Source organism: Candoia aspera, chromosome 4 (genome assembly GCF_035149785.1).
Source record: "Candoia aspera isolate rCanAsp1 chromosome 4, rCanAsp1.hap2, whole genome shotgun sequence".
Lineage (NCBI taxonomy): Eukaryota > Metazoa > Chordata > Lepidosauria > Squamata > Boidae > Candoia > Candoia aspera.
In genome coordinates, this window is record NC_086156.1 from 97,547,900 (window position 1) to 97,566,014 (window position 18,115).

At 41.9% G+C, this 18,115-nt stretch overlaps 1 protein-coding gene across 2 annotated transcripts in view; it reads right to left on the reverse strand.

The window, feature by feature from the left end:
* The window catches only part of ATP2A1 (ATPase sarcoplasmic/endoplasmic reticulum Ca2+ transporting 1), a 38,712-nt gene that overhangs the window by 18,228 nt on the left and 2,369 nt on the right, over nucleotides 1-18,115 (reverse strand). For both annotated transcript variants that reach the window (XM_063301098.1, XM_063301100.1), the window contains exons 3-10: nucleotides 17,878-17,960; nucleotides 14,372-14,476; nucleotides 13,141-13,279; nucleotides 4,542-4,622; nucleotides 3,956-4,041; nucleotides 2,216-2,513; nucleotides 827-993; nucleotides 531-619 (exon numbers count right to left, since the gene is read on the reverse strand). In XM_063301098.1, the coding sequence (XP_063157168.1) occupies nucleotides 531-619; nucleotides 827-993; nucleotides 2,216-2,513; nucleotides 3,956-4,041; nucleotides 4,542-4,622; nucleotides 13,141-13,279; nucleotides 14,372-14,476; nucleotides 17,878-17,960 (1,048 nt within the window). The remainder of the gene's footprint in view (nucleotides 1-530; nucleotides 620-826; nucleotides 994-2,215; nucleotides 2,514-3,955; nucleotides 4,042-4,541; nucleotides 4,623-13,140; nucleotides 13,280-14,371; nucleotides 14,477-17,877; nucleotides 17,961-18,115) is intronic.

Genomic DNA, 18,115 nt, shown 5'->3' on the forward strand with positions numbered 1-18,115 from the left:
GCCCAGAATCCCATTTTTCTATTATATCATTATGACATTGCCTTAATCTCATCTCCAACCGACTCAGGATATCATAAAGTTATTCTTAATTGTTTCAGTGTTAAAGTAGTAGTGTCTTCCGCTCTAGGCATGCAACAAGCTGCTTCAGTTTTGCTGTGGATGTAATCTGATGTCTTTAACAATCATGATTTCTAGGTGACATTTAAGAGTGTCAAGCTAAAGAAATCAATGTATTTGATTTTTTTTTCTGAAAGAATAAATATATTAAGTCAGAATGTGATCTGTTTGGTTTTGATTTAGTATTTTGCATGAACCTAGACACTGTAGTTTATAAACCATAATTCACTGGTTACTGTGTTGATGAATCCAATCACTGCCGCTTAAGTAAACCATAGTTGAAACATTATTTAGCATAATGTGAAAACTAAAGCATTGGTTCAAACATTACAAAAATCGGAGTCTATTTTTCTCTCTCTCTCTAGGATTAGGCTACCAGGTTTAAAACTTTGGCTTTATTCAAAGCTACTCACATTTCTCCTTCAGGGGCATAGGTGGAACCAGTGATACTGAATTCATTCAAAGCACAGAAATCTCCCTCTATTTTGTCCACAACAAACATCTAGAAGAGAGGAAGGAAGGAAGGAAGGAAGGAAGGAAGGAAGGAAGGAAGGAAGGAAGGAAGGAAGGAAGGAAGGAAGGAAGGAAGGAAGGAAGGAAGGAAGGAAGGAAGGAAGGAAGATAGGGTTTCAATAGGGAAAGATAGGCAGTGTTGAGATGCCCAAAAAAGACCCTAGATGAGAAAAGGGTTCATCAAGCTTCAGTTCACCTTGCAAACAGACATTTGATTGGTGGTAAGAGTGCCAGTTTTGTCGGAACAGATGACGGAGGTGCAGCCCAAGGTCTCCACTGAGGGCAGGCTTCTGACAATGGCATTTTTCTTGGCCATACGGCGAGTTCCCAGAGCTAGACAGGTAGTGATGACAGCGGGAAGGCCTGAGAAGGAAGAACAGGAAGGAAAAAAGAAGATAAGCTTGGGGAATTCGTGTAACATTCAAACAAATTAGCTTTGATGTTTCCTTTGACGACCGCCCATAATTGCACTTCTTGCTCAGATATCATAGGGAAACCTGCATTATTAGATTCCAACTTGTGGCAAAGCTGGCCAAGGCTTTAATTATAAATATAATGGTGAACCATAGCCCCATAGTACAGAAAATGCTTTGGATCTGAATAGTCTTGAAAATCTCTGAGGGACAACACTGTAGCTAGAAAGGCTGAAAAAGATCTTCGCTCTGCTCTCTGGGCTGAAAGACAGAGAGATTCAACATTAGTCAGATCACTGAGCTAACCAGGAAACCCAGCCTGGGGGGCAAATAGACACATTTGCATCTTCAGAAACCCACCCCCCAATCACTCTCCCAAAATGACTACCAATGTGGGCCTGGGTAGTTAAAACAAACCCAAGGACCAGAAAGCAAATCTCTGAGATGATTCTCCATAACTCCTCTCACCCCCAGGATGCCCTGGAAGGATGCTCCTCTCACCTCCTGGATAGGTGGGCATCCCTCCAGACCTAGCCCTGGGCTGCACTCACTCACTTTTTTATCTTCTCAAAAATGCCCCTTTGCCCTATGCAATTCCCAGAGCATAACTGGCAAGAAACAGGATGCTAGAGGATGTCACTTTGCTTTGCAACATGCTAGCTCCCCATTTGTTATTTTTAAGTAAAAGAATATAAAAAAATTTCAATAAAAGCAGGTAGGGCATGGGATATGGCAATACAAAGAGAAGTGTCAATGCCACATTAGATCTGATGTTTCGAGCACTTGTTAGTTTTGGCTTAATGTGATGGATAAACCCAACCCCCTGAATTTGTAAACCAATGTTTATAGCTTAGCAGTATGTATGAACTCGACTACTGCAGTTTGTTCAACAAACCATTGTGGCAACAAACGACAGTCTGAGACAAAGTGTAAATCCAGTCACCGATAACTTAAGGCTTTGTGACAGTATGAGTTAATATCTGATCCAAGGGGTGGACTCCAGTTCCTTCAGACCCTTTTCAAAGTTTGGTGCACCACATGTTCAGGGCAGAAGGAAATGAAAGCACATCACAAGATGATGGCAGCAAAAGCTATTAAAAAAGAAAGAAATTTGCCGGCACTCATTAATCCTGGACAGGTGGATGTGGGAACCTGGAATGACCTCAGCTGACCTTCTGGGATGGCAGCCACAGCAAGGGCAACAGCAATCTTGAAGTAGTAGATGGCGCCACGGATCCAGGAGCCGCCGTGTATGGGGTCGTTGAAATGCCCGATGTTGATGAGCCAGACAGCCACGCAGATGAGGGAAATGACTTTGGACAGCTGCTCCCCAAACTCGTCCAGTTTCTGCTGTAATGGTGTCTTCTCTTGCTCGGTGGCTACCATTTCATCGCGGATCTTACCGATCTCAGTGCCCACGCCTGTGGCGACAACGATACCAATAGCCTTGCCTGCACCAATGTTGGTACCCTGGAGTGAGTTTGAGGATGAAGGGGAACAGGAGCAGGAAGGATCAAAGGAAACAGATGAAGGTGGCCCCCAACAAATAACAGCTGGGGAAAACTAAGTTATCTTAGCTAAAGAAGGCTGTAAAGCATGGCTATATATATCAGGGTTTCTCAGCCAGGGTTCCGTGGAGCCCTAGGGTTCTGTGAGACGTCACTGGGGGTTCCCTGGGAGATCACAATTTATTTAAAAAATTATTTCAAATTCAGGCAACCTCACATTAAAGAGGTAAATTTCATTCTTTATTTTTAGTTTAAGAACACTGTTAGTGCATATATACAGGCCTACACATGAAACAAATATAATAATTTTGTAACTTCTGGCCTATATGTGAGGCTGAATGTGCAGGGGTTTCCCAGGGCCTGAAAAATATTTCAAGGGTTCCTCCAGGGTCAAAAGGTTGAGAAAGGCTGTAGTCTTACATAAACACAATGTTTGCCTTCTGAGTTGTCTGGATTTAACTTCTTAAAAATCCAAGGTTTCTAAGCATTATGGCTGTAAAGAACATGTATGTGCTACAAATCTATATCATTTCTATGATCATTGTCCATCTGCAAGGAATTGCTGGAACTATAGTTTAGGAAACTGCTGAAGCTTCTGTTAGAGATTATGACAGCCACAAAAACCCCATCCCATCACCCATCCCAAGAACCACATTCGCAACTTCCAGAACTGGGATGAGGTTTGAGCATGCTGCAAAATTCCTAGTGAAGAGGAGAAATAGCAAATAAAAGCATAGATCCTTAACTTGCACAATTGAGCTCTTGGAAAGTGAAAGGAAAGAGAAAAAGAGGATGACCAGCAGCAAGGTGGGTGGACTCAGTTGCAGCAGAGATGTCTGCACCGTTGGAGGACCTGAAGGACTAGCTTGGGGACAGATCATCCTGGATAAAATCTATCTGTGACGTGGTCACTAAGAGTCCACACTGACTTGATGGCACTCAATAATTTGATGACTTTGGACTTGCCATGTCTCCCTAGTAATGTCTGACTTGCCATCACATTAGCATTTTTGCTTCATCTTGGTGCTAGGATGAAGGAGGAGAACCCTAATATGGCTATATCATGTCATACTTTCTGTCAGTCATATGTTATTGATAGGATGCATGGAATTATGATATTTACAAACTTGTTCCTGATCTCCCCAGTCACCTATTGGTGAAATAGAAGTGCAATATAATATCAGCCAGTTTCCATTTTCTGCTTCACCCATTACTGCTTGAGAGAACAGGGAAAAGCTAATAAAGTGATGCCACCTCATTCTCCATCCCATTGCATTACCAAATAAAGGTAATTGGAACATGGTGTTTAGTGTTGTATTAGTGTCCCTGCCATGTGCTATTTCGATCTGGGCCAGACAGATAGATGGGGAGGCTTAGATCTTCAGCCCTGTCAGTAATACTCACTGAAAACAGCATGTTCTTCTTGTCCTGATTCACAGCACGGGGATCTGGGATGGGGTCAGTATGTTTGATCACAGAGACAGATTCACCTGGGTGGGGATATAAAGGGTCAGACCACCTGGTTCATACAAAACAGGGTCTTGATGGCCTGAGTGAATGCAAGCATTGCATATTGCATAGATCAGTGTTTCTCAATCTCAGCAACCAAGAGTGTAGACTTCAACTCCCAGAATTCCCCAGCCAGCCTGCTGGCTGGGGAATTCTGGGAGTTGAAATCCACGCATCTTAAAGTTGCTGAGGTTGAGAAACACTGGCATAGATTATACTCAAATCTACATACACATCAGTGATTTTCCAAGGCATGTTTTCCCAACCACAGATTTTTCCATGGAATGCATGATCTCCAGATAGTCCTATCCTTCTCCTTTAAGAAGTGGCTTAAGATATAAGTGCTTTCCCAGCTCTTCTCTAATTGGCTAAGATTTAAAAACACAGTCTCTGTTGTTATTCCTTCTTTCTGCATCCCCACCCCCCATTAGCTTATGGGCAGAATTTCCTTATTGGCTACTATTATGTATGAGCTCCTTACCTGTCAGGATAGACTGGTCCACACGGAGAGTGGTGGATTTGATGGAAATGATGCGGATATCAGCTGGGACTTTGTCACCAACTGGGGAGACAAAAAAAGAAGAGTTTTAGCCATAGAGCAGTAATTATAGCTTGATTTTAAAAAAAAACACCTGAAATTGACCGGTTTGAGCATCTTTTTTGAAGGAGAAATGCTGATGTGCGGTTTTCATAAATAGATACCCAGGTCTGAAGCTAGGGCATACCACCATCTTATCATTATAAAAAAAACTGCTAGAATAGCATATCTGAGAGTTAGTTCTCATACAGTCAGTGAAAAACAAGGCAACAGCAAATTTGAGCATTGCAGAAACAAAGGACAGACGTATACAGGCCAATCCTTGCAACAGAAAGAGACAAGAAGTCTGTTATGGCCTGTACGACAGGAAAAACCAAGAAATGCAAGAGGGTTTCAACTTTGTTTTTATCAGGTTCTGCTTGAATTATGGCAATCCTTGAAATGCTTTTGGTTATGGAATCCTAATTTACTTCAAGCTATCATAACGGTATAAACATATGCCATACAAGGATAGCACGTGCGCGCGCATGCATTTATATATATATATAAAATCTTTTCCTACAATCACTGAGTACTAGTGGTTAAGGCACCAGGCTAGAAACCAGGAGACAGTGAGTTCTAGTCCCGCCTTCGGCATGAAAGCTGGCTGGGTGGCCTTCGGCCAGTTGCTCACTCTCAGCCCAACTCACCTCACAGGGTTGTTGTTGAGAGGAAAATAGGAGGAGGAAGGAGTATTAGGTATGTTCACTGCCTTGAGTTATTTATAGAAGTAAAAAAGATGGGATAGAAAACAAACAAACAAACAGTCATCTAAAGTGTGGGGGTCTGAGAGTTCAATTCCTGGTAGAAGGTTTGAACCCCATTGAATAATTGAATAACCCCATTGAAACTGCCCAGAGTCCCTCTGGTGGGCGGAGATGGGCGGTGACAAATTTGGTAAATAAATAAATATAAATAAATAAATAAAATAACATCTGGATATCCACCTCTAATAAGTCCCAAATAGGGTGAAACTGGTCATACGATGGTGCCTGGTGGTCTAAGTAACTAATTTAATTCAACAAATATTACTTATTACAATTTCTGTGATTTCTTGTGCGATTGCCTATGTAGTTCCAGTATTGCATGACTGAGTGAAGCCTGACACCATGAGAAATATGAAAGGCACCTATGAAATCAGGATTACAAAGAGCCGGTTGCTCATTCTCATTCCCATCAAAGAGAAGGTTGCACATTCTCAATCTCATCAATGTCTCTGCTTGGATCTGGATCACTATTCTGGCCTTCCCTCTTACCTAGGGATATTTCTGCCCTAGAGATGAGCAGACCAACATGCTTTGTACTTTCCAAACTAATAAACGGATAGGACTGAGGTTATCTTTTGGGTTTGATACTCACATCTCTAAATTTTGAAATACAGTTCTTGGCTTACAAAGGTACCAACATACAGTATATATAAAGTATAGATCTGAGATTTAAAATGTATACCAATAATGCATGTTTTAGAATAAAATACATCCACATTGTGGGTTTGGTGGGGGAAATATATTAAAATGTATTTCGAATTTTAATGCAGTTTTTGAGTCAGGATGGGACATAGTTGCTAAAGTTGCACAGACTGTTGGTAGACTAGCCTTTCTTGAGAAGATTCAGCTGCATTTGCATTGCACAAGAATTGTCCTGATGCTAGCATGAAACTGAACTGTGAGCCCTAGAAAAGACCTGCTGCAGTTCTGCCCAGGTATGTGCTTTAGGCATGTTGAAGGCAATGCCCAGAATGGAATATTAATAGTAAGAATAATACTGTAATCCATCCAATCACTGAAATCCTCTGCAGGCAAGTAACTCTTAATTGTACACTCTAGAATGTGGCTTCTTAAGAGGAAGATGAATGTGCCTTAAACTGAAAGACCAAAGCTCATCTTGTATATATTGCATTATGTAATGTATATATATATTACATCACATGTTACGTTTGCCCTATATGCTAATCCATGGCTAAGCGAAGCACAGTTTGCTGAATTAATCCAATTTTCTGGGCTAGCACAACTTAACCAGGTTGAATAGAAATCTAGTGGTGGTGTATATGCAATGTACTAAGCTTGGGTAATTTTTAACCTTAAGTTGTTTCTTTGGATTTAGCATGTTGTAAAAAACTCAACCCACTTAGTTAATGTATAGATCAATGTATTATGTAAACTCAGAAAATAGGTTAATTCCTTAACCAGATTAAGTGTAATGTGTATGTCTTACCACTGGGTCACAAAGTAACCCTACTGGCTGGGTTTGCACAACAAACTGATTTTGGCCTGTGTTGTGTGAACCCAGCCACAACCAGAACCATCACCTGGGTTCATAGCTACCCAGTAGATGCTACAGTGATGTCACTCACTTCATGATGTCATTGTGCAATTGGCATTGTGTCAGTCATATTAGGGTGCAAATGGCATATAGATTATAAAGTGTGACAATTATATGATGACATCATGAAGCATGTGATGTCACTTGCTCACCTTTGTCCCACCCAACAAGTGACCGTGCTAGGGACTAAGCTAAGAAAGTTGCACAAGGTATCCCTCCACCATGAACAGAGCTGTGGGTAGCCCTTTCTGTAGGCAAAGCAAAGAGCTTGTCTCAGGCTGTGAAGGATTCAGTTCCTTTCTATCAAAGAAGAAGGTTTTCATTCCAGGCTGTGTGTCTCCCTTAGCTAGGCTACTGTCCTCTGATGAAATTCAAGTGCCAATCCAAATGGTTTCTAAGGGGTGCAAGCTACCTTATCCTTTGCTTCAGGCAGCAGAATGTCTTGGGTCAAAACCAAAAAAAGTCTAGATGTGCACTAACTCAAGTTCTATATTACGGAAAGAAAGGTGATGTTGTCCACTGGAGGGCAGTAGAAGATAGTGTCAAATCTGAACACTTTATGGACATTGAACCATTGAACAGCTCAGTCAACCAGGGTCATCAATAACATTGCAACAGCATGGTTATTTAAAGTCTGAACACAGAGAAAATTATTTACATGGAACTGAAGGTGGTTTGAATGAGGAAAAACTCTTACTGAGTTCAGGTGACCAGATTCTGAAGAAGGAATTTCAGTGGATGAAGTCTGCCATATGAGTTAAATCTCCCAGAATTCTTTTTTCTATGCCACTACAATTCAGAAACAGGTATACTACTGTTTATCTCCTAGTGAATTTTTTCAATCATATTGCCCAAGGCAACAGTGATAAAACAAACTTGTCTGTATAGTCCTGAGAAGCAAAGTCTCTTTTTAGCATTTTAAAAATATTCTCTGTCCCAACCAATGTTAGGCTTTGCTTATGCTAGTCTATGACTGTAATAAAGATTTGATTTGGTTTGGTTAAGATTTGCTGACAGAAAGAACAAATTAAGGTGACAAAACCATTCATTCCTGCCTTTTGCATGGGGCTTAAGGATTCTAGGATCCTTCATTTTTTAAAAAAGCATATTGACCATAAAGAACCAGATGGCATGGAGAAGGATTTTAATAGCACAATCCTATAAATGTCTGTTTGTAAATAAATGCCTGAGTTCTGTGAGATTGCCCCACAGGTAAGTGGCTTAAGTAACCGAAACCTCCCATAATATGATAGTTTTGTATTATGCATATCTTATTGTATTATACAGTTTTAAGAGCATTTTTCGACCTTGCAGTTTGGAAATTTTTCCTCTGTATTACAAATAAGTAAGACCTGCTTTTCCTAAGAAGTATTTTTATTGATTTTATTGAACTTCTTCACAGTCAATACGCTTTTGAAAAATGGAGGACCCCAGAATCCTTAAGCCCCATTTTTGCAAACTGTTTTGCCACGTTAATTTGTTGTTTCTGTGAGCAAAGCTTAACCAAATAAAATCAAATCTTTATTATGGTAATAGACAAGCATAAGCAAAGCCTAACACTTAACATCAGTTAGATTTCAAAATTATATTGCTAGATTAGTTACAATTAAGTTCAAGTCATTTACCAGTTTTTCTGGTATTTTTAGTATCGGTTTTGGCTTCCTCTCTCCATTAATTGATTAGAGCTACATGAGTTCATTAAAAGTGTCCTAATACTGGTTTATTTATTGTTATATGGTTACACTGCACAAAATCTTATTTCTTTAGGAAACATGTTTGAGTTACAACGTAAGTGGCAGAAGCAACATGCAATAAATTGCAGTGGAGCATTTGAAACCAGAAGAGTGTACATTTTCAGAGGATGCTTGCATTTGTGTGAATCTCTCCCAGTTAAGCCAAATAACACTTTAAATGTGGCTTTGAGATTTAATTCCTGAAGAGACAAAATTGCTCGTTTGAGAAAAATTCAATTTCTCTCTGCTCAAACAGAAATAATTCTAGGATTCTCCTCCTATTCTCCTTGAAGATGTTCCTTATTTTTCTTTTTTTAAATTAAGTCACTTGCCTACAGGCAGCTGAGATTGGCTTCCTCAGTCTCTCACCTCCTCCACCTCCCCCAGAATCCCTCACTGCAAAGCTATTGACAAGCGAACCCAAACCTATTCCATACTAAAGCACTTTATGACAATTATGCTCAATTACCAGGTACCTGGTCATACCTATTGCCTAGGGAGCTCAAACAAAGAAACATTGCTCCGGAAAACCTTCACAAATTCCTGTTTTGCTTGGAGGTGGGCAATCGTCAAGGGGCATGCGCTGGGTATGTGAGGACTGAAGAATGTAGGATGCAGGTGGGGTGGAAGTGACTTTTTTGCCCTGCTTCTAAGGTAGCCAGAGGCAGCATCCCAGCGTAGTTTTCCCCTTTGCCTGTCCCCCTTTCATCTGACAAGGCACGGTAACCCTAGATGTCCCCGTGCATCCCAGCTCGCTTTTCCACCAGCGCATTAAGTGTCTCTCTCTCACTCCCTCCTTGCCTGCCTCATCACATTCCTGAGGCATCACCAGCTGCCTGCCAGTGTCCATACAAGGTGAAGCTGGTTGCTGGGCACTATCCATCACTCCATTGCCTTCTCTTCTTCAAGGAGATGAAGAGGTCATGGGTTCCCCAGGCAGGGAGGGGAACTCAAGGCCAGGCCAGACTAGGAGAGAGGTGGCAACGGCTATGTCCCTACATCCCCAGAAGTGATGCTAAAGTTGCTTGGCGAGCAGTATTAAAAAGAAAAAAAAAGATGAGCTATTCAGAGTTGTCAATGAGCTGCAGAAGCTCCTTCTTAGAATGATCTCTTTGTTAAATTCCTCACTGCAGGCATTCTAGAATCTTGACTTCTTAACTCTCTCTCTCTATATATAAATATACATCCATCCATCCATACAGTAATTCATACATATTACCCATCTATTGAATTCTCTCCTATTATATATATTGGGATGCCAGTTAGCAGAGGCCAGATGCACAGGAGTCTACAAGCCTGATGCATTTAAGAAGAAATTTTGGGAAATGAATTCCCTCCTTATGCAATTCTTGAAGACACAAGAGCCTTGTGTCCTTCCTAGGCATTTGGTCACCTGAAGCACATGAAAGGAGGAGATAAAATCATGAATGGCAGTTGGGCCAGGCAAGAGTGATTCAGTGTCCTAATTAAGAATGGAGCACCTACGTGTAGAAACAGTTTCTCTTTTTGAGTGATTAGCATGAGAAATAAAAACAGGGAAATGCTGTCACCTTAATACCCTGCTTCTGCGAGTCCCTGGAATCGCTGGTTGGGAGCTGCTAGAGCCTGGGAGCTAGGCAAGGCGAATCTTTGGCTTCTGTTCTTGACAATGCCCCAAAATCTTCTCACCCACAGATTCACTGATCAAAAAATGTATTTGGATTTTTTTTCATGGGCACATTTTTAAGGGGGCCAGGATCAACATAAAGTAGTATGGAACTGGGCATTCAATATTAAAAAGAATGAGACATGGAGAGAGTGAGAGTTTCTAGACCTACATTCTCAGCACAGGGAAACATTTATCTCTAGCCTTTTGGAAGTTGATTTCAGTGACAAAGTCTTTTGTGTACACACACGCACACACGCACTAGTTTATTGATATTTCAGCTGGATATTTAACTTCCTTTTGGATTTTTAACTCTCCAGGACAAATTGGGGTGGGATAGGACTGGGGGGCGGGGGGTAAGAGGTGCTATTTTAAAGGGAATGGTCCAAATAGAAGGGCTTTACTTTCTAAAATGGGAGGGGGGGCTTGTAGTTGCCTACCAAAAGTCAGCATCAAAGCCACAGCCAGCATACTGCCTGTCTGATTGCAATGGTAATACGTCTTGCATTCTATTTAAATTCACACAATCTTTTCAAAATTTACACTTAAATAGACTCCAAATGTATAAACTCAAATTATATAGACTCTAAAGACCTTTCCCCCAGACTCTTTATCTTATTCACTACACATAAACAGAAGAATATACATTTTATGTAAAGCCCGTGTCTCTTTTTTTGGCGATGCCTCGTTTCCCTTTTCTGGGGACACAGAAAGAACCACTCTGATCTCCTTTGTGTGAATGTATGGAAGAAGGAAAGTGAGCAAGAGAAGACAAGACATTTTGAGGGAGGCTGCTCCATCACATACATGGATGGATGGATGAGAGGCTGCCCTTTATATTTTGGAAACACTTGTGCAACTGGCCCTGGGAGTAAATGATCTCTGAATTAAATTAATTTAGAGAGAAGGAGGGAATGATCTGGCTGTTGGCCCAGCCCTGAAGACAGCTGTTATCCAGTAAGTACAGCTGAAGGGGATTCCTCAGGTCTCTGCTTTCACTGCTCCACCTCCAGCCAGCACTCTCCATGGGGACTGTCTGTTCCCAAAACATCCCTCTCCCTCTGCCTCTATTCCAGGGTCAAGACAGGGCAAGCCCAAGAAGTAAACAAGCCCCGCGATGGAGGGACAGGCATGACTAGAGGTGGGCTGCAAAGATTTTGCTGAAACAGCATCTCCAGAACTTCCTGTGGATTTGAGGCTGAAGGAGAATGCAATCTAACCCAAAGGGAAATAGTAACTCTTCTCTTGACTTCTGGGGAATTGCTGCTCCAGTGTGACCCAACAGGGTACCTCCTGGAGTGGCTCAGAAAATGGGGAAAGGTAGGTGACACATCTGGATTGGGATTCCCAGACTTGCACAAAATGTCACTAGAGGGAGAGGCTGGCAAAAGTGTGGAGGCAGACAGGAGGAGGAGGAGGAAACACCAGCTTTAATATGGAGTTCGCAGCAATATTGTCACAGGGGAAAAAAAAACTAGAGTGGGCAGTCATTAATCCACCTTCTAACAACAAGCAGTTAGAAATAGACGTTGTCAGGACACAACTTTTTAAATTCAAAACAAGGTCAGCTCCTTCCTCTAATTCATATTCATCCAGTTAATTTGATAAACTCTGAATAACAGAGAGGACATTCTTTCCTTAATATTTCCTGGGAGAACTCTACCTCAATTTAACTTTCTCTTCTGTGATAGAAGCTTTCTCACCTTCACTGAAGGCTTTTCCCCATGGCTGAATTAAACTGCTCTCTACCAACCCTTACATCTGCAGACAACTAAACCAGCACAATATTGCCACTCACACTGCCAATCCTCATTCTGCCTAAACTGCCTCTGTTTCAAGTCACTGCAGTCACCTTATTTCCTTCCAAAGGTTATGGATAACAAAACCAAACAGATTTTACGTACCTAGAAGCTAGCCCTGAACAGTATTAGAATAAGAGTTAAATACTACTTTAATGTCAGTACAGCTAAGGATCACTTAAGCCTGTCTTAGTTGTACACTGGGGACAAAATGAAGGCCAAATCATCAGGACCCAGAGATAAAAGATGCCAGGGTATTTTGTGTCCTGGTTAGGCACAAGTAGGAAAGGCCTTCATTCCTTCCAGCCCACAGAGAATAATCTCTTCTACACTGCATATCTGAGAATGGGTTGACTCTTGCTTGTTGCTAAAGATCTTTGCATCCCAAATGTTTAACAAGATAATGCATCTTTATTTTATAAATTCAGCCTTTGGCCCAACACTGTTGAAGCTGAGACAGACTGCACAATCAATCCAGTGGATAAATGCTAAGTCAGTGTCAACAACTGCTTCCGCTTAACAAACCCAGAAACATTTTTAAATCCTCAGGTGGAGATTGGAGGCGGGAAACTTGGCAACTGCTTTTTAGAATGGAGTATAGATGTTGATGAATGTTACCAGAAACTCATACTATCCTTTTCTGGAGAATATATATCCTCTAGAAAAGAAAGCAGAAGAGAACTCTGGGATATCCCTTCTGACTTAATTGACCTTGACCCTGCTCCATCAAGGAGTAGGTATCATGGGGGGAGCTCTTCTTGAGTGGTCTCTCCAGAATTATCTAAGCATTTTGAATGTCACTACTAATGGTATTTGTCATCTTCAATGGCATCATTTCAATAGCTTAAGTTGGGAACTTGAGCTATGAGCCACTTAGGAATTTGAAGATTATGGAAGAGACCTTGTGCTGTCCAAACTGACTCTGGTGCTCACTTTATGTTTAGTCTTCTTCACCCTGGGGAATCCCCATGACCTTTAATGCTTTTCCCCCACCTGGCACTTACCTGCCACCTCTGCAATGTCACCGGGAACCATGTCTTTGGCCTTTATTCTCTGCACCGCCTTCCTGTCAGATCGATAGACCTTGCCCATTTCAGGTTCATACTCCTTTAAGGCTTCAATGGCATTCTCAGCATTTCTTTCCTGCAAGAAGAAGGGCCCCAATCAGAATTAAGATGCTCTGTTGTTATTTCAATTGCTGCTTGGCCCGGGGGAAGGCAGCTCCATTATTGCATCCATTCCCTCAGTGCAAGAAAGCAAGCAGAAACCCGACATCAGGTGACCCAGGTGCAGAGTAAGGATCTGATTTCTTAAACTCCTATTCCATTAAGCCTTGATATTTTTTACACTCTACAATCTGCTTAAAGCACTTGCCTGCTCTCTGAGTAGGTTACAGTACAGCGATCTCATAATGGTAGCAGTCAGGAATGATAGTGCATTGAAGAACAAAATGTATTAAACCAGACTGTAGTGCATCTGGTGTTTCTGAGCATCAGAGAGGTACCTCACATACTACAGAGGAGTTCACACATCACATTAAACCATAACGTGGTTTGTTTGGCTTTGGCTTGGTGTGGTCTGAGAACTTACCCATTATGCTTTAAAGCAGTAATTTTTCAAAGTTGGCCACTTTAAGATGTGTGGATTTGAAATCCACACATCTTAAAGTGGCCAACTTTGAAAAATTACTGCTTTAAAGCATGGTTTGCTTGTTTATGAGACGGATCTTCCACCTTTCATTCAGGAGCTCAAAGTGGCATGTACAGTGCTCCCTCCTATTTTTATCCCACAAAACAACCTTGTGAGGTAGGTTGGCTGAGATGGAGAATTGGTCCAGAGTCCCCCAGGGAGCTTCTTTAGTGAGTGGGGACTAGATCCTCAGTCTCCTGGTGCCAGTACAACTCCTGAATTAGCCCTTGTGTGTAAGGGCTGCGCAGGGATCTGGATCTGAAGGGGAAAAGGGGATTTGGGATGCACAGGGCACTTATGTTTTACCCATGAGTAACTTGCAACAGAAGATTCTTTCCTGGGCTGGGGGTTTCCTGGGTTCTTCCTGTGCAATCCCAGGAAAAGAGGCATTTTATTTAAGGAGGGCCTGACAGATACATGTGCATTCACACATGCCCCAAATCACCTTTCCCCTTTGGAATCTGGATTACTGCAGAGACTTACTAGTGAGCCCTTGTGGCCCATTCACCAAACCACAATGAAACAAAACATGGTTAGTTTGTTTACCTGCCATACTCCAACAATGGCATTGGCAATCAGGATCAGTAAGATGACAAATGGTTCCACAAAAGCGGTGACGGTCTCCTCACCTTCTTCAAACCAGGCCAGCACCTGTAAGAAGCAGACATGCATAGTTGTGGGGAGAGAGGGAGAGAGACAGACAAGGGGGTGAATCTTCCGCCTCTCTCTCGCTCAGATATGGTCCTCATTCATTTCCCAGTTAGGAATCCTGACCGCCACCCCCACCTCTCTTTTATCCTTCTAGGATCCCGTTTACTTTTTAATTCTCCTCAAACGCACCCTCTGGAGACTGCTGAACCCAGCCTGCGCTTTGCATCTGTACAAGCCGAAGCATGTCAGTCAGTCTCCATGAAACCACAAGCACAAAGGGCTCCCGCTGGCTTGAGTGTGTATGTGCAAACACATGGATGCTGTACAATTGTACAGGCAGGTGCAAGTGTGTAACTTTGCACACAGCTTCAGATGTGAAAGGAAGATGTGCATTCCACACAAGTGGAGTGAAGAATCTGTGTGGGGTTTCATGCTGCCCCCTGCTGGAGAGAGCTGTGTGTGACAGGGTTTCAGTTAGAGCAGTGTTTCTCAAACTTGACAATTTGAAGACGTGTGGACTTCAGCTCCCAGAATTCCCCAGCCAGCATGCTGGCTGGGGAATTCTGGGAGCTGAAGTCCACACGTCTTCAAATTGCCAAGTCTGAGAAACACTGTGTTAGAGGAACAGAGCATGGTAATTGGCATTGTGCTTTCCAGATGTGTGGATGCCAATACGCACACCGTGCTTTTGGATTTATCGGGGGGGGGGCATAATTATTGGAAGGATTATAGTCAATCCACAGTACAAATGTGCTTTGTAATGCTCAGCTGAATGTTTCCCAGAGTTATTGCCAAAGACTTTATCAGACTTTCTTTTCTTTCTTTGCAATTCCAAATGCAGAAGAGGTAAGTGTAGGTGTATGCAAAAGAGAAAATGCGTCTTGTTCTAGTGCCAGCTGAACATTCCCAGAAATGGGTTTTGCAATCATTCTCTGATAGAGGAGAATTCAGCCTAGTCTGTATAGCAACTTTCCCAAACCACAGGAATTCTGAAACCTGTAGCCGAACATATCAGCATGCACCACGATGAAGACAGCACCATTTCTAATGTAATCTTAATTTTATTTGTACTGTCTGTCCTGTTTTTATTGATAAAACAATCCCAAAGCAGATAGTTCTTTCCCATCTTCCAAAGCCCCATAATACTTCATATCCTACAGAGTTCCACAGGAGAAAGAAAACATGGAAATGGACTGAACTATCTGGTTGATTGCCTTCTTGACCAAGAAAACTCCAAAATTCCTAGGCTATCTGAGAATGAGATATTGAGCCACAGCTAAATGAGAACCAAGCCTTGAATTATGACCTTTTCTGAGACCTCCTGTTGCTAAGCCTGGCCATGTGCTCCTGAAAAATCTAGTATCACAAACTGAGGAGGCTGCATCTCAAGTGTCAAGAAACGAGACAGCACGACAGGCTATGAGAGCCTGTGTGTGCTGAAATAAGGAAAACCGCAGGTTCTGTTGCTTTAGATTTGCTGTACTGCAGAAATGGCAAGGAGTTTATGGTTCTTACGAACCTGAGAGCATTCATTTTTGTACTGGAACGTACAGGCCAGGTGATCTCCATATTCTTTTTCTGGATTGAGTCAATTTATTCATGATAGTGAAAGTACAATTATAATTTAAACCTACTGAAGAAAAACACTCTGGCTGAGAGGGGCAAATTGACTTCTTTGATCAAGGACAATATCTACATTTATTGCTGATTGGAAACCCCTTATGGACTTTTTGTGTAAAACAGAAAAAAATGAACTTGTGATTTATGGTTTTGATGATTAGACAGGATAGATTATAAAAAGAAGAGAGTCATGTTGTAACCATAGAGTAAGAGGTAAAATTATAATTGTACTTATAACTGCGGTAAAGAAGATCAGAAGCCACTTCTTTGTATCTTCGTTCTTTCTTTTCTCTTTTTCTTTTTCTTTTCCTTTTTTTCCCTTTCTTGCACATTCACCTTTTTTCCTGATTTCTTTTTCTTTTCTTCTTCAAATGAGAGCCAGTTTGGCCTAGTGGTTAAGGTGCTGGGCTAGAAACCAGGAGACTGAGAGTTCTAGTCCTGCCTTAGGCATGAACACCAGCTGGGTGACCTTGGGCCAGTCACTCTCTCTCAGCCCAACCCACCTCACAGGGTTGTTGTTGTGGGGAAAATAGGAGGGGGAAGGAGTATGAGGTATGTTCGCTGCCTTGAATTATTTATAAAAATAATAAAGGTGGGATATAAATAAAATAAATATAGTTTCTATTAGTTTTTATCTTCACATATGTATACACACACACACACATAAATAAATAAACCCTCTGCGTATTGATGCACAAACTGTTTTCTGGGATCAAGCTCAGAAGGAAGTGGTTTTGTGAATCAGTAAGAAACTGGTAATCCTGATGGGCTGAAATCAGACTGGAATATCATTATTCTCTCAGAGCCACAGTTAAATGTAAATGTCATTAAATAAATGATCGTGAATTATTTGAAAATGGCCAAATAAAATGTGGTGCCTGCCTTTAGCATGAAGGAGTCAAAAGAAATTGCTGAGTTGGTAAGTTAGCTCACTACCAGCATGCTGCCTAAATTGTTATACAGAAGGAAGCCAGATTTGAACTCTGAGAAAAAAGAAACAGAGTGCCCTGATTGGACTGAACACCTATAAGCACCCCAAATGTTAAATAATAATTGATGAGGAAAAAACACATTTGAGATGCTCAGATGCACTGTTTTCATTTACATGTATTACCTACCTCGCCAGTGAAAATAATTCCAGTTTTGATTCCTGAATCAAATTAAGCCCTTGTTAATCCCTCCACTTATGGTGAATGGGGCTTATTAAATGTGGCATTGCAGTGCTTTCTTCCCACCCACCCAATTCACTAATTGGTTGGCACCCATTACTAATAGAAAAGAATACCTGAAGCTCAGGGTTGAACTGTGGAGTCCTTGGTGGTGCTCTCTGAGCTTGGCTGTTCACTTGCAGACGTTTCATTACCCAACTAGGTAACATCATCAGTGCAAGTGAGTGTGGGGTTTCTTCCCTGTCTATATACAGTAGCTTTCCCAGGGCAGCTATAAACAAGGAGCTAGCCCCCCACTCACTCACACAGGTGATGTTACCTAGTTGGGTAATGAAACGTCTGCAAGCAAACAGCCAAGCTCAGAGAGCACCAAGGACTCCAATAATCTATCTAAAATCAATCCAATATACTGCAGCTCTGTTCTTTCCATTCCAATTCAGTGGAAGTTGGTGTGTTGCTAACACAGGATGGCATTCCCAAAGGGCAGGCTTGCAGTCATCTCTTGCCTATGACACAGCTTCTTTCCCATTCTGCCCCCAAACGGTTGCCTCTCCTCTTCAGCCCTGTGTGGATTTCCCAAATTCCCTCAGTTACAAGGCCAGTGTCACTTACAAAAGAGATGCAGGCTGCGAGCAGGAGAATTCGCACAAGCAAGTCTTCAAATTGTTCCACCACCAGCTCCCATATACTTTTGCCTAATAAGCAAGAAAGGGTGGAATGAAAGGCTCAGAAGAAGCACTGACTGCAGAGAAGGGGTGGGGATAGTCAGCCTACCCTCCCCATCAAGAAAGCAATGGGCTGTACGGAAAGAGAGAAGGGATAGCAGGCCTGCAGACATCCCCGATGACCT